At 43.6% G+C, this 11,771-nt stretch overlaps 1 gene segment (V, D, J or C); it reads right to left on the bottom strand.

Moving 5' to 3' along the window:
- Window positions 1-602: 602 nt before the first annotated feature.
- On the bottom strand, window positions 603-11,066 carry LOC117011318. The segment is given in 4 exon segments: window positions 603-1,008; window positions 5,900-6,220; window positions 7,718-8,053; window positions 10,638-11,066. Coding segments are annotated over 4 exon segments (1,383 nt in total).
- Window positions 11,067-11,771: the final 705 nt, after the last annotated feature.

Here is an 11,771-nt window from a genome sequence, read left to right as displayed (position 1 = left end):
TTCTAAAATCCACATTTTTTCTGAAAAAAATCCACATTTTTCACCTCTTAAAAATCCAAATTTTTCCTCCTAAAAATCCACATTTTTTCTCCCAAAAATCCACACATTTCACCTCAAAAAATCCTCATTTTCATGTCCTAAAATCCACGTTTTTCTGTTCTAAAAATCCACATTTTTCCCCAATAAAATCCACATTTTTCTCCTAAAAATCCACTTTTTTTTTTCCTCAAAAATCCACATTTTTCACCTCTTAAAATCCTAATTTTTATGTTCTAAAATCCACAAATTTCACCTCAAAAAATCCACATTTTTTCATCAAAAATTCCATATTTTCCTGTACTAAAAATCCACATTTTTACCTCCAAAAATCCACATTTTTCACCAAAAAATCTACATTTTCCTGTCAAAAATCCACATTTTTCTTTCCTAAAATTCCACATTTTCACCTCAAAAATCCACAAATTTCACCTCCTAAAATTCACATTTTTTCCTCTAAAAACCCCCAAATTTCACCAAAAAACCCCAAAATTTCGCTCAAAAACTCAAAAAACCACACAAAACCCAAATCTGAATTTCATAAATTTTTATTTTTGCCTCAAAATTTAATTTTTTAATAGCACACGAGGTCGGAGTCGGCCAACACCACGGACACGTTGACGCTGGCCGGCCGCGCCGCCGCCTTGTCCAGGTTCCTCTGGATAAACCGCACCCCCTGTATCCCATCATGCCCCACCACGCACCCGAACACGTCCCCCCTCCTCCACTCCTCCGCCGGCACCGACAGCTTCGAGTAGACCGAGAACGTTCCGGAACTTCCGGCGTCCTCTTCCGGCCCCAGCACCGAGAACTTCCGCTCGTCCACGGGCGCGTCCTGCTGGGTCCAGGTGACCAGGACGTCGCGCGGCCGGAAGCCGCTGGCCAGGCAGGTCAGCGTCGCCGTCTCGGACGCCGCCAGCTCCTCCGGGGGCGGCGGGAAGGCGAAGACTTTGGGGGCGACGGCGGCGGCGTCTGGAAACGGGGAGGGGGGTGATTTGGGACTGGTTCCGGTTTGGGAAAACCAGTTCCGGTTGGGAGAGACTGGTTCTGATTGGAGTAAACTGGTTCCAGTTGGAAGAACCAGTTGGAGAAACCAGTTCCGGTTGGAAAAACCAGTTCCGGTTGGGATGAACTGGCTCCGGTTGGGATGAACTGGTTCCAGTTCTAAAAACCAGTTCCGGTTGGGAGGAACTGGTTTCTGGTTGAAGAAACCAGTTGGGAAAACCGGTTCCAGTTGGGTTTCCCAGTTGGAGAAACCAGTTCCGGTTGAGAGAAACCGGTTCCGGTTTGAAAAACCAGTTCCGGTTGGGAGGAACTGGTTCGGGTTGGGATGAACTGGTTCCAGTTGGAGAAACCAGTTCCGGTTCAAAAAACCAGTTCCAGTTGGGAGAAACTGGTTCTGATTGGAGTAAACTGGTTCCAGTTGGAATAACCAGTTGGAGAAACCAGTTCCGGTTTGGAGAAACCAGTTCCGGTTGGGATGAACTGGTTCCAGTTGGAGAAACCAGTTGGGAAAACCAGTTCCAGTTAGGGAAACCAGTTCCAGTTGGGACGAACTGGTTCCGGTTTGGGAAAACCAGTTCTGGTTGGGAGAAACCGGTTCTGGTTGGGATGAACTGGTTTGGGTTGGGAGGAACTGGTTCCAGTTAGGAAAACCAGTTCCGGTTGGGAGAAACCAGTTCCGGTTGAGAAAACCAGTTGGAAAAACCAGTTCTGGCTGGGATGAACTGGTTCTGGTTCGAAAAACCAGTTCAGGAACGGGTTCCAGTTAGGGAAACCAGTTGGTAAAAGGATTTCCAGTTGGGACGAACTGGTTCCGGTTGGGAAAACCAGTAGGAGAAACCAGTTCCGGTTCAAAAAACCAGTTCCGGTTGGGAGAAACCAGTTGGAGAAACCAGTTCCGGTTCGAAAAACCAGTTCCAGTTGGGATGAACTGGTTCCAGTTAGGAAAACCAGTTCTGGTTGGGAGGAACTGGTTCCAGTTGGAAAAACCAGTTCTGGTTGTGTCTCCCAGTTGGAGAAAGCAGTTCCGGTAGGGATGAACTGGTTCCAGTTGGGAGAAACCAGTTCCAGTTGGAAAGAACCAGTAACAGTTGGGATGAACTGGTTCCAGTTCAAAAAACCAGTTCCGGGTGGGAGAAAATGGTTCCAGTTGGGACAAACTGGTTCCAGTTGTGAAAACCAGTTGGAGAAACCAGTTCTGGTTGGAGAAACCAGTTCCAGTTGGGATGAACTGGTTCTGGTTGGGATGAACTGGTTCCAGTTGGAGAAACCAGTTTGGGTTGGGAAAACCAGTTGGAGAAACCAGTTCCAGTTGGGAGGAACTGGTTCCAGTTGGGAGAAACCAGTTCCGGTTGGGAGGAACTGGTTCCGGTTGGAAAACCAGTTGCAGAAACCAGTTCCGGTTGGGAAAAGCATTTCCGGTTGGGAGAAACTGGTTCCGGTTGGGAAAACCAGTTTGGAAAAGCGTTTCCGGTTGGGATGAACTGGTTCCAGTTCAAAAAACCAGTTCTGGTTGGGAAAACCAGTTCCAGTCGGAGAAACCAGTTGGGAGAAACGTTTCCGGTTGGAAAAACCAGTTCTGGTTGGAGAAACCAGTTTGGAAAATCATTTCCAGTTGGGACGAACTGGTTCCAGTTGGGTCTCCCAGTTGGAGAAACCAGTTCTGGTTGGAGAAACCAGTTTGGAAAAGCATTTCCGGTTAGGAGAAACCAGTTCCAGTTGGGAGAAACCAGTTCCGGTTGGGAGGAACTGGTTCTGATTGGGATGAACTGGTTCCAGTTGGAAAAACCAGTTTGGGGAAACCAGTTCCAGTTGGAACGAACTGGTTCCAGTTGGGAGAAACCAGTTCCGGTTTGGAGAAACCAGTTCCGGTTGGGGTGAACTGGTTCCAGTTGGGAAAACCAGTTCCGGTTGGGATTGACTGGTTCCAGTCAGAAAAACCAGTTGGAGGAAGGATTTCCAATTGGGATGAACTGGTTCTGGTTGGGATGAACTGGTTTCCGGTTGGAGAAACCAGCTGGAGAAACCAGTTCCGGTTGGGAAAACCATTTCCGGTTGGAGAAACCAGTTTGGAAAAGCATTTCCAGTTGGGATGAACTGGTTCCAGTTGGGTCTCCCAGTTGGAGAAACCAGTTCCGGTTGGAAAAACCAGTTTGGAAAACCAGTTCTGGTTTGATCTCCCAGTTACAATAAACCATTCCCAGTTGGGTCTCCCAGTACAAACCAGTTGGGTCTCCCAGTTGACCAAGACTCTTCCAGTTGACCATTCCCAGTACAAACCAGTTGGGCTCCCAGTAAGACCAGACCCATCCCAGTTGGGTCTCCCAGTTTGACTGAGACTCTTCCAGTTGGGTCTCCCAGTACAAACCAGTTGGGTCTTCCAGTTGGCCAAGACTCTTCCAGTTGACCATTCCCAGTATGCACCAGTTGGGTCTCCCAGTACAAACCAGTAAGGTCCCAGTACAAACCAGTTGGGTCTCCCAGTACAAACCAGTTTGGCCTTCCAGTGGCCTCCCAGTATGGACCAGTAACCTCCCAGTATGGACCAGTAACCTACCAGTATAGACCAGTAACCTCCCAGTATGGACCAGTAAGGTCCCAGTATAGACCAGTAACCTCCCAGTATGGACCAGTAAGGTCCCAGTACAGACCAGTAACCTCCCAGTATGGACCAGTAAGGTCCCAGTATAGACCAGTAACCTCCCATTACACACCAGTAACCTCCCAGTATGGACCAGTAACCTCCCAGTATGGACCAGTAACCTCCCACTATGGACCAGTAACCTCCCAGTATAGACCAGTAACCTCCCAGTATGGACCAGTAACCTCCCAGTATAGACCAGTAAGGTCCCAGTATAGACCAGTAACCTCCCAGTACAGACCAGTAACCTCCCAGTATGGACCAGTAACCTCCCAGTACAGACCAGTAACCTCCCAGTATGGACCAGTAAGGTCCCAGTACACACCAGTAACCTCCCAGTATGGACCAGTAAGGTCCCAGTTTAGACCAGTAAGGTCCCAGTATAGACCAGTAAGGTCCCAGTATGGACCAGTAACCTCCCAGTATGGACCAGTAAGGTCCCAGTACACACCAGTAACCTCCCAGTATGGACCAGTAAGGTCCCAGTACAGACCAGTAAGGTCCCAGTATAGACCAGTAAGGTCCCAGTATAGACCAGTAAGGTCCCAGTATGGACCAGTAACCTCCCAGTATGGACCAGTAAGGTCCCAGTACACACCAGTAACCTCCCAGTATGGACCAGTAAGGTCCCAGTACAGACCAGTAACCTCCCAGTATGGACCAGTAAGGTCCCAGTATGGACCAGTAACCTCCCACTATGGACCAGTAACCTCCCAGTATGGACCAGTAAGGTCCCAGTATAGACCAGTAAGGTCCCAGTACAGACCAGTAACCTCCCAGTATGGACCAGTAACCTCCCAGTATGGACCAGTAAGGTCCCAGTACAAACCAGTTGGGTGTCCCAGTTGACCAAGACTCTTCCAGTTGACCATTCCCAAATCCATTAAAAAATCGCCAAAAATCGCCAAAAATCGCTAAATTTTCACGATTTTTTCCCAAAATCTCCGGATTTTTCCCCAAATTCTGACTGACCACTCTCATTTCTTTCACTACTGACTAGTTCCTCAATTTTTCCCCAAAATAACCCAAAAAACATTTCTAAAAACCAATAAAAATCACTAAAAATCGCTAAAAATCGCCAAAAATCTCTAAAATTCCACAAATTTTTCACAAAAATCTCCTTTTTTTCCCCAAATTCTGACTGATTCCTCTTCTTTAGAACACCACTGACCAGTGTCTCAAATTTTCCCCAAAATAACTCCAAAAAAACACCAAAAATCCCCAAAAATCACCAAAAAGTCTCCAAAAATTACCAAAAAACGCTAAAATTTCACAATTTTTCCCCAAATCCCCCAATTTTTCCCCAAAATTTCCCCATTTTCCCCCAAATTCTGACTCGTCCTTCTTGTTAAGAACACTCCTGATCAATTTTTCCCCAAAAAATCTCCAGGAACCATTAAAAAATCACCAAAAATCGACAAAAATCACCAAAAAACGCTAAAAAAATCACAAAAATTTCACATTTTTTTCCCCAAAATTTCCCTTTTTCCCCCCAAATTTTCACTCACCGACATCCTTTTGGACACCACTGATCAACCCCTCATTTTTTCCCCAAAATAACCCCAAAAACATTCCTAAAAACCATTAGAAATCACAAAAAAATCATCAAAAATCGCCAAAAATCGCTAAAAATTCACATTTTTTACCCAAAATCCTAATTTTTTTTCCCAAAATTTCCCTTTTTTCCCCCAAATCTTGACTCATCAATATCCTTTTGGACTCTACTGACCAATACCTCAAATTTTCCCCAAAATAACTCCAAGAAAACTTAAAAAAAACCCAAAAAAACCTAAAAAATCACCAAAAAATCACCAAAAAGCGCTAAAATTTCACATTTTTCTCCCAAAATTTCCCATTTTTCCCCCAAATCTCGGACTCACCGACATCCTTCCGAGCACTATTTCTCAATGCTTCAATTTTACCCCCAAAAAACCCCAAAATTTCCCCAAAATCACCAAAAAATCGCCCAAAACCACTAAAAAATCGCATTTTTTCCCAAAAAATCGCATTTTTTCCCCAAAATTTTCTGATTTTCCCCTAAATTCTAACTGACCACTCTCCTTTCTTTCAATAATGACCAACCCCTCAACTTTTCCCCAAAATTCCTTAAAATATCATTTAAAAACCACCAAAAATCGCCAAAAAATCACCAAAAAATCGCTAAAAAATTCACATTTTTTCCCCAAAATTTCCCTTTTTCCCCCCAAATTCTCCACTCACCCACGTCCTTCCTGGCGCTGGCGCTCAGCTCCTCCCCCGTCTCCTCCTCGGTGACCTTACAGGTGAAAACGTCGCCGGAATTCCAATCCTCGGCGCAGACGCCCAGAAAGTTCCGGAGCTCGTAGAGGCCGCTGGGAAGGCGGTGGGCGGGGCCGGAAGTGGCCACGCCCAAGGCCCCGCCCCCTCCGGAACGTTCCCAGGTGAATTTGACCCGGGGGGATTTGAGGTTGGAGGCCACGCAGGTGAGGTTGGGGGAGGGGGACAGGTAGAGGTCGCGGAGGGAGGGGGGGAGGATGAGGACGGAGGGGGAGGGTTGGGGGCCTGGGAAAAAAAAAATAAAAGAAAAAGGTTTGGGTGAGAAAAGGGGGGTTTGGGAAAATGGAAATTTTTTAATTTTTTGGGGTTTTTTTTAGGGGTTTTTGGGGAAAAAATTGGATTTTTGGGGGATTTTTAGGGATTTTTTAGGGGAAAAATTTGGATTTTTTAGGGATTTTTTAGAGATTTTTTTAGGGAAAAAATCTGTTTTTTTAGGGATTTTTTTAGGGGTTTTTTAAGGGAAAAAATCTGATTTTTAAGGGATTTTTTGGGATTTTTTAGAGATTTTTTTAGGGGAAAAATTGGATTTTTTAGGGATTTTTTAGGGATTTTTTGGGGGTTTTTAGTGAAAAAATCGGATTTTTTATGGATTTTTTAGAGATTTTTTAAGGGAAATAATCTGATTTTTTTAGGGATTTTTAAAAGATTTTTTGGGGATTTTTTAGGGATTTTTTGGGGATTTTTTAGTGAAAAAATCGAATTTTTTGGGGATTTTTAAAGGATTTTTTGGGGATTTTTAAGGGATTTTTTGGTTTAAAAATTGGACTTTTGGGGATTTTTTGGGGATTTTTTAGGGTTTTTTTAGGGGAAAATTTGGATTTTTTAGGGATTTGTAAAAGATTTTTTGGGGGTTTTTTTAGTGAAAAAAACAGATTTTTTAGGGATTTTTAAAGAATTTTTTTTGGAGTTTTTAGGGATTTTTTAGGGATTTTTTAAGGGGAAAAATCGGATTTTTTAGGGATTTTTTTGGGATTTTTTTTGATTTTTTGGTAAAAAAATCTGATTTTTTAGGGATTTTTTAGGGATTTTAAAACGGATTTTTTAAGGGATTTTTTGGGGGTTTTTTTGGATTTTTTAGGGAAAAACTGGATTTTTTAGGGATTTCTTAGGGATTTTTAGGGATTTTTAAGAGATTTTTTTAAGGGGAAAAATCGGATTTTTTAGGGATCTTTAAAGGGATTTTGGGGGGATTTTTAAAGGATTTTTTGGGGATTTTTAAGGGATTTTTTTAGGGATTTTTTGGGGATTTTTTTGGGATTTTGGGGGATTTTTAAAGGGATTTTTTAGGGATTTTTAGAGATTTTTTGGGGATTTTTTTGGGGTATTTTAGGGGAAAAAATCGGATTTTTTACAGATTGTTTAGAGATTTTTTAGGGGAAAAATTGGATTTTTTAGGGATTTTTAAAGGGTTTTTTGGGGGATTTTTTTGGGGACTTTTTTAGGATATTTTAGGGGAAAAAAATCAGATATTTTTGGGGATTTTTAAAGGAATTTTTTGGGGATTTTTTAGAGATTTTTTTAGGGAAAAAATCAGATTTTTTAGGGAATTTTTAGACAAAAAATCAGATTTTTTACGAATTTTTAAGACAAGAAAAATCAGATTTTTTAGGAATTTTTTTATCAAAAAATCTGAATTTTTACCCCTATTTTCTTCTAAAATTTCAGTCCTAAAAACTTTCTAAAACCCCAAATCCCACCCAAAAAACCCCAAAAATTCCTCACCTTGACAGAAAGTGGAGAGCGACGCCCTCAGGGGCGTGTCCAGGTGGGCGTGGTCGGCCTGGCAGCTGAAATTAGCCCCGCCTTCCCACAATTCCCTGCTGACGTTGGCCCGCCCGCTCAGCGTCGCGTGACCGGCGCCGCCGCCATCTTGGCAGCTGGAAAGCTCCGCCCCCAGGTCGGTGACGTCGCCGTTGACCGCCCAGGTGAGGCGGGCGTCGGCCGCGCCCCGCCCCCGCACCTGGCACAGCAGGAGGACGTGGGCGGGGTCGGGGGCGTGGCCGTCCTGGTTGGGGTCTGCCAGGAGGGAGATGGAGAGGGCGGGGGCTGGGGGGCAGGCTGGGGGGGAGACAAAAATTTGGGGAGGTTTGGTTAAAAATTTGGAGAAATCGACGCGAAAATCCCAAAATTTGGAGAAATTGACCCAAAATTGACAGAAATCGGCACAAAAATTGAGTGAAATGAACACAAAATTTGAAGAAATTGAGTCAAAAAGTCTCAGCCAGGTGAGCACAGGTGAGAAAAAAATTTGGGGAGATTTGGTCAAAATTTAGAGAAATCAACCCAAAAATCCCAAAATTTGGAGAAATTGACCCAAAATTGACAGAAATTGAGTTAAAATTTAAAGAAATCATCACAAAATTTAGAGAAATGGACCCAAAAATCCTCAGTCAGGTGAGGACACAGGTGAGCACAGGTGAGGACAGTTGAGACAAAAATTTGGGGAGATTTGGTCAAAATTTGGAGAAATTGGGTCAAAATTTGCAGAAATTGGGTCAAAATTTAGAGAAATTGAGCCAAAATTGGCAAAAATTGACACAAAATTGGCAGAAATGGAGCCAAAAATCCCAAAAATTCATCCAGGTGTCCCCAAAAAATCTCACACAGGTGAGAGAAAAAAATTGGCACAAATGGACCCAAAATTTGGAGAAATCGACTCAAAATTTAGAGAAATTGACTCAAAATTTACAGAAATTGAGCCAAAATTGGCAGAAATTGACCCAAAAATCCCGGCCAGGTGGACGAAAAAAGTCTCAGACAGGTGAGCACAGGTGAGAAAAAAATTGGGAGAAATTTGCCCGAAATTTGCAAAAATTGACCCAAAATTTAGAGAAATTGGCTCAAAATTTACAGAAATCGGCACAAAAATTGCAGAAATTGACCCGAAATTGGCAGAAATTGGCACAAAAATGAGCTAAAGGGACCCAAAAATTCACCCAGGTGTCCCCAAAAAATCTCAGACAGGTGAGGACAGGTGAGACAAAAATTTGGAGAAATTTACCCAAAATTTGCAAAAATTGGATCAAAATTTACAGAAATTGGCTCAAAATCTGCAGGAATTCACCCAAAAATTCTCCCAAGTGGACCCAAAATATCTCAGACAGGTGAAGAAAAAATTCAGAGAGATTGATCCAAAATTAGGAGAAATTGACCCAAAATCGACAGAAATCGACTCAAAATCTACAGAAATTGAGATAAAATTGAGTGAAATTGACCCAAAATTTAGAGAAATCGAGTCAAAAATTCACCCAAAAAATTCCATCCAGGTAGAAAAAAAATTGGAGAAATCGACCCAAAATTTGAAGAAATTGACTCAAAATTGGTAGAAAGTGAGCCAAAAATTCATCCAGGTGGACCCAAAAAGTCTCAGACAGGTGAGGACAGGTGAGAAAAAAATTTGGGGAGATTTGGTCAAAAATTTGGAGAAATCGACCCAAAAAATCCCAAAATTTGGAGAAATTGACCCAAAATTGACAGAAATCGGCACAAAATTTGCAGAAATTGACCCGAAATTGGCAGAAATGGACCCAAAAATCCTCAGCCAGGTGAGGACACAGGTGAGGATAGGTGAGACAAAAATTTGGGGAGATTTGTCCAAAATTTGGAGAAATTGGGTCAAAATTTGCAGAAATTGGGTCAAAATTAAAAGAAATTGAGCCAAAAATCGCCAAAAATTCTCCCAAGTGAGACCCAAAAAATTGCAGCCAGGTGAGGAAAAAAATTCTGAGAGATTTGCCCAAAATTTGGCAAAGTTGACCCAAAATTTGAAGGAATCAGCTCAAAATTTACAGAAATTGAGATAAAATGGAGCTAAAAGGACCCAAAAATCCCCAAAAATTCATCCAGGTGTTCCCAAAAAAATTTCATCCAGGTGAGACAAAATTCCATCCAGGTAGAAAAAAAATTGACACAAATGGACCCAAAATTTGGAGAAATCGACCCAAAATTGGCAGAAATTGGCACAAAATTGGGTGAAATTGAGCTAAAATTTGCAGAAATGGACCCAAAAAGTCTCAGACAGGTGAGGACAGGTGAGACAAAAATTTGGGGAGATTTGGTCAAAATTTGCAAAAATTCGCACAAAAATTTAGAGAAATTGACCCAAAATTGGCAGAAATTGACATAAAATTAACAGAAATTGACCCGAAATTGACCCCAAAATCCCCCAAAATCCCACCCAGATGACCCCCAGGTGACCCCCAGGTGACCTCAGGTGACCCCAGGTGTGCCCAGGTAACACAGGTAACCCCAAAAATCCCAAAAAATCCAAAAAAATCCCCGAAAACCCCCAAAAAATCCCCAAAAAATCCCCAAAAATCCCCAAAAAATCCCCCAAAAAATCCCCCAAAAAATCCCCCAAAATCCCCTCGAGGTCACCCCTAGATGACCCCCAGGTGACCCCAGGTGACCCCAGGTGTGCCCAGGTAACCCAAAAAATCCCAAAAATCCCCCAAAAAATCCCCAAAAACCCCCAAAAATCCCCAAAAAAATCCCAAAAAATCCCCCAAAAAACCCCAAAAAATCCCCAAAAAACCCCAAAAATCCCAAAAAATCCCCAAAAACCCCCCAAAATTCCCCCTAAAATCCCACCCAGGTGACCCCCAGGTGACCCCCAGGTGCCCCCAAGCCCCGCCCCCCTCACCTGTGACGCTCTCCTGCACGTCGCTGCTCCGGTGCTGGACCCTGCAGACGAACTCCCCGCCCTCGGCCTCCTCGGCCGGCGCGGTGACGCGGGAGGTGACGCTCAGGGCGTCGCTGGCCGTGCTCACTTCCGGGAAGCTCAGGGCCTCACCTGAGGCCACGCCCTCCCAGGTGATGGCCGCCGGCGTCGGGAAGAAACCGGAGGCCAGGCAGCCGAAACTCACCCGGTCGCCGTCGCAGGAGCAGGAGACCAGCGGGAAAACGCTGGGGGAGTGGGCGGGGGCTGCGAGGAAAAGGGGCGGGGTTAGAGTTAGGGAGGACACGCCCATGTTTTAAGAAAAAATCCCGGTTGAAAACGACCAAATTTGACCCAAAAATCCCTCACGAAATCGATTCAAGATGGCCGACAACAGATTCAAGATGGCGGAAAATAGATTCAAGATGGAGGAAATCCCCACTGGAAAATGGTGGGGAAATTCTGAAAGGAGAGGCCACGCCCACATTCTAAGAAAAAAATCCTGACCAAAAATGCACAAATTTGACCCAAAAAACCCTCACGAAATCGATTCAAGATGGCCGACAATGGATTCAAGATGGCGGCAAAAAATTCGGTTCAAGATGGAGGAAAATCAACCCCAAAATCTTTCAAGATGGTTGAAAGCAAAGTCAGGAAAAATCCTGACCCAAAACGCCCAAATTTGACCCAAAAAACTCCAAAAAAATCGATTCAAGATGGCCGACAACAGATTCAAGATGGCAGCAAAATGGATTCAATATGGCGGAAATCCCCAGTGGAAATGGTGGGAAAATTCTGAAAGGAGAGGCCACGCCCATGTTCTAAGAAAAAAATCCGGATTGAAAACGACCAAATTTGACCCAAAAATCCCTCACGAAATCGATTCAAGATGGCCGAGAATGGATTCAATATGGCGTAAAAAATTGGGTTCAAGATGGAGGAAAATCCGCCCAAAATCTTTCAAGATGGCTGAAGGCAAACCAAGGAAATGGTGGGAAAAATCCCGACCGAAAACGCCCAAATTTGACCCAAAAATCACAAAAAATTCAATTCAAGATGGCTGACAACAGATTAAAGATGGCGGCAACATGGATTCAAGATGGAGGAAATCCCCACTAG

Source organism: Catharus ustulatus, unplaced genomic scaffold, assembly GCF_009819885.2.
Source record: "Catharus ustulatus isolate bCatUst1 unplaced genomic scaffold, bCatUst1.pri.v2 scaffold_106_arrow_ctg1, whole genome shotgun sequence".
NCBI classification, from domain to species: Eukaryota; Metazoa; Chordata; class Aves; order Passeriformes; family Turdidae; genus Catharus; species Catharus ustulatus.
Note: the sequence above shows the minus strand (reverse complement) of the source record. Positions and strands in the feature narration are given on the sequence as shown.